Source organism: Lolium rigidum, chromosome 7 (assembly GCF_022539505.1).
Source record: "Lolium rigidum isolate FL_2022 chromosome 7, APGP_CSIRO_Lrig_0.1, whole genome shotgun sequence".
NCBI classification, from domain to species: domain Eukaryota; kingdom Viridiplantae; phylum Streptophyta; class Magnoliopsida; order Poales; family Poaceae; genus Lolium; species Lolium rigidum.
The window spans coordinates 336145470-336149301 of NC_061514.1; the positions used below are offsets into that span (position 1 = coordinate 336145470).

The 3832-nt window shown below is 45.3% G+C and overlaps 1 protein-coding gene across 1 annotated transcript in view; it reads left to right on the top strand.

Moving 5' to 3' along the window:
• The first annotated feature begins 553 nt into the window (after positions 1–553).
• The window catches only part of LOC124673485 (BTB/POZ and MATH domain-containing protein 1-like), a 15118-nt gene continuing 11839 nt past the window's right edge, over positions 554–3832 (top strand). Inside the window, exons 1-2 of the mRNA XM_047209559.1 lie at positions 554–1045; positions 2963–3371. Of these exons, the coding sequence (XP_047065515.1) occupies positions 573–1045; positions 2963–3371 (882 nt within the window). The 5' untranslated portion in view covers positions 554–572. The remainder of the gene's footprint in view (positions 1046–2962; positions 3372–3832) is intronic.

The following is a 3832-nucleotide window of genomic DNA, read 5'->3' on the forward strand; positions in this document are numbered from 1 at the left end:
AACCTTTTGGATTTTCTTTGTGAACATACCTTGGTCTGTATTCCTTTATTCGAAATGGGGGCTCTTGAGCTGAATCTACCACCAGTGGATGATGCAACCGGAGATCTTTTTGGGCCTGCACTCGTACACACCGAGTTCGAACTAGATTGCCTTTCAAATCACCTGCCAGGAGAAGAAGCTGGACTTTACCAACGGTTACCTCATGTATCTACCATGCGCCATCACTAACTGACGCCACGGGCCCACGAAAAGTTCTTCGCGCATCAGGCGGCTCGGCGCGGGACCACCACGTAAGCCAAGCCAAGCCGAGTAGGCAAGTCCCACAAGGCAAGGTACCCCTGGCCTGGCCGTCTGACACCTCTGACCGACTGCCTCCCCACCATTTATTATCGCCCACCCAACCCAACCCCAACCAAGACCACCACAAGCCAAACACGACCACCACCTCCTCCTCCCTCCTCCGTCATCCGCTCCCCCAAATCGCCGGAATCCGCCGCCCGCCCCACCGGAATCCGGCGCCGCCCCGCCCCGATCCGCCCGATCCGCGCCGGATCCCCTCACCCCCACCTCCGATGGGCACGGGCCGAACCAGCCGCGGCGGGCCCTCCACCGCCACCCCCGCAGGCCGGCCCTACCCGCCGATCTCCGCCCCACCGCACGCCCCCACCCCAACCTCCTCGCCACCCCCCTCCGAGACGGCCTCCACCTCCGTCACCAAGACCGTCAACGGCTCGCACCACTTCAAGATCGCGGGCTACTCGCTGGCCAAGGGGATCGGCGTCGGCAAGTACATCGCGTCCGAGTCCTTCACCGTCGGGGGGTTCGAGTGGGCCATCTACTTCTACCCCGACGGCAAGAGCGCCGAGGACGGCGCCGCATACGTCTCGCTCTTCATCGCGCTCGCGTCCGAGGGCACCGACGTGCGCGCGCTATTCGAGCTCACGCTCGTCGACCAGAGCGGCAAGGGCCAGGACAAGGTGCACACGCACTTTGGGAGGTCGCTCGAGGGTGGGCCCTACACCCTAAAGTACCGCGGAAGCATGTGGTAAGTATCCTTGACTTGCGCTGGAACATTTGGGTCAGATGGATTGATAGGAGCATACGCACTTATTTTCTGTTGCTTGCAGAGTTCCTGTTATTCTTCAGTATAGGTGGAATGACTAATATTTACCATTACTTCTCTGACTAGGTGTTGTTGATATGTATATGCACTTATTTCTGCTGCTTGCAGAGTTTCTGTCATTTTTTTACTATAGTTGGAAACTTGGAATGGCTAATAATTGCCAGTATTTCTCGAGTAGGAACTGTTGATGTATATGTTAAAAGTAATGTGTTTGTTGGTGGCAATTACTCTTAGAAATTTTGACAGATTTGTATGCAGACTGAACGATTTTTAGGGTTAGAAGCCGCAGTTGCGCTTAGTATTTTCCTAATGCGATAATAAATGGAGTAGGAGTTGTTGATATATGTGTTAAAAGTACTACTGGGCTAGTTGGTGGCCATTAGTCTTGAGAACTTCTGACAGATTTGCATTCAGACTGAAGCATTTTTAGGTTTAGCTCAGAGTTGTGTTTAGGGTTTTCCTAATAATGCATTGGAGGGGAATTGTATTAGTGCATCAGTACTATTAGGTGTCCGAGACTGCGTGGAGTGCTACGTGCTATTGCTACTGCTGCCCGTGAGCTTGTGTTCAATTTCTGTTTGTTTTGATCAGATGGCTCGGTTCGTTCTTCTAGAGGCGTAGTGGATTCCATTCATCTGTTTCACTCTGCAACCACTTAGCTATGTAGGTGCTCTGCATGTCTGTTCATGCTTTGGAATTAGAGTTGTTATGCATGATATTTCTTTGAGGGTCGATTTATTGGCGCTAATTGCTACCCTTTTTTAGGTTAGATGATCATTTTTTTCTCAATCTGCAATTCCGCACCACGAATTTTTTGCTTCCTTTTTAGCTTGTGGTCAGTAAGTCTGTCTACGGTAGCATGGTCGGTCTACAAACGTTTTGGTACCGATTGGGTTATATTTGTTGTTTTGATAACCATGGAGTAAGTTATGTGTAGACCATGTTCCATATGGCCTGCCATTATTCCACAATTAGCGTTGACAGCAAAATTTGATGATATCAGTTCCGTTCCACTTCCTTTCGAGATACACATGTTGATTCACATGGGCATCTGATGGCCTTTCAAGTATCCCTTTTGTTGTTTGGATTTGGACTGAACAAATTGCTTATATGGCTCTGGAGTATTAATGTAGATTTTCCTTTATTATCTGTGTGTTCAAATTATTGAATGCTACTTTACCCTGATACGCGATACATGTATGGCAGTTCAGTATTCTCCAAAAGCATGGATACTTTGATATGATAACATAGACTTACAGTTACAGTAACAATTATGGAGGTAGAGTAAGAATGTACCTTTTTAACACAAAAACTGAATGCTAATGTGGACAGAGGCATATATCACAATGTTATTTGCTGCTCACTACTGATGCTAAAAAATGTGCTAGACAGACAGCATATATTCTGCAGACATTGCCGTGAAAACCAGAATTCCGATAAATAAAGTTGAGACATCTCTTATTTTCCAAGAGTGCAAATGTTCAGAGTGCATGTTCCTATATTTTTAATTCTTAAATAATAAGAAATTGAAAGTGTGTACTCTTATCTTTTTGAGTTTTCCGCAACAACACCAGCTAGTTGCTGACTTTGATCACTGAGGATTGGGTTTTTCCTGATTGATCTTTGGTGGGGTTGTGTTGATTGTGTGTTCCTTGTAAGTTAGAAATTGTGACCATCTAGGACAATATTGTAGTTTCTTCTGGGATATGATTGTAGTTTCTTTGTAACATGCAGTTCATCATGTGTAGATTTTTTTTTGGATGTTATATATTTTGGTACAACACAAATTATAAAGCACTGCAACCTCGCAAATAACTTACCTTTCTGCGCACCTTGCAGGGGTTACAAACGTTTCTTCAAACGATCTGGCCTGGAAACATCAGATTATCTTAAAGATGATTGCCTTTTAGTGAACTGCACCGTTGGTGTTGTTCAATCACACACTGAAGGGCCAAAGATATACAGGATACCAGTGCCACAATCAAACATGTCTCAGCATATTGGGCATCTGCTGAGTAGTGGAAAGAGAACGGACATCACATTTGAAGTCGACGGGGAGATGTTTCCTGCTCACAAGGTGGTACTTGCGGCCCGATCGCCAGTTTTTAGGGCCCAGCTTTTTGGGCCCATGAAAGATAAAAACATGAGGTGCATAACAATTGAAGACGTGGAGGCTCCTGTCTTCAAGGTGACTCTCCTTTTATTTTGTTTCATTTTGCTTAACTTACATTCCTTTCTGTCCCATCTAGTTTGTTACCACCATAGTCTGTTACCGCCACAATGTCTTGTGGCTTTTTCCGCGCTATCATTTTTCTACATTGCATCATCAAGGTGATACAAGGAATTTACTTTTCTATAAAGCAACATGGTTGAAACACAACTTCAGTTGGCGGCAGTGGTGAATGTAGAATGTTGCTGCTGTGATGAAGTATAATAATACTGAAAAAAATGTGAGAGGTTGGTGTAACTATGAAGTGATATCATTTTCAGATGGTCTTGCCCTTTTGAATGATATATTTAGAGTACCGGATGAACCCAAATAAAGTGTAACACACTGTCGATGTGCTGTTTTCACTTTTCACATTGTTTCTGCATCCATCTTTTAAGGCTAATGTATTTGAAGCAATATGCTACTTGCAAACACCCTAGTTTTCATCTAAGGGCTGTATTTTCCATTGTAGCTCTAGTTCATCCAGTTTTAACTTGGTC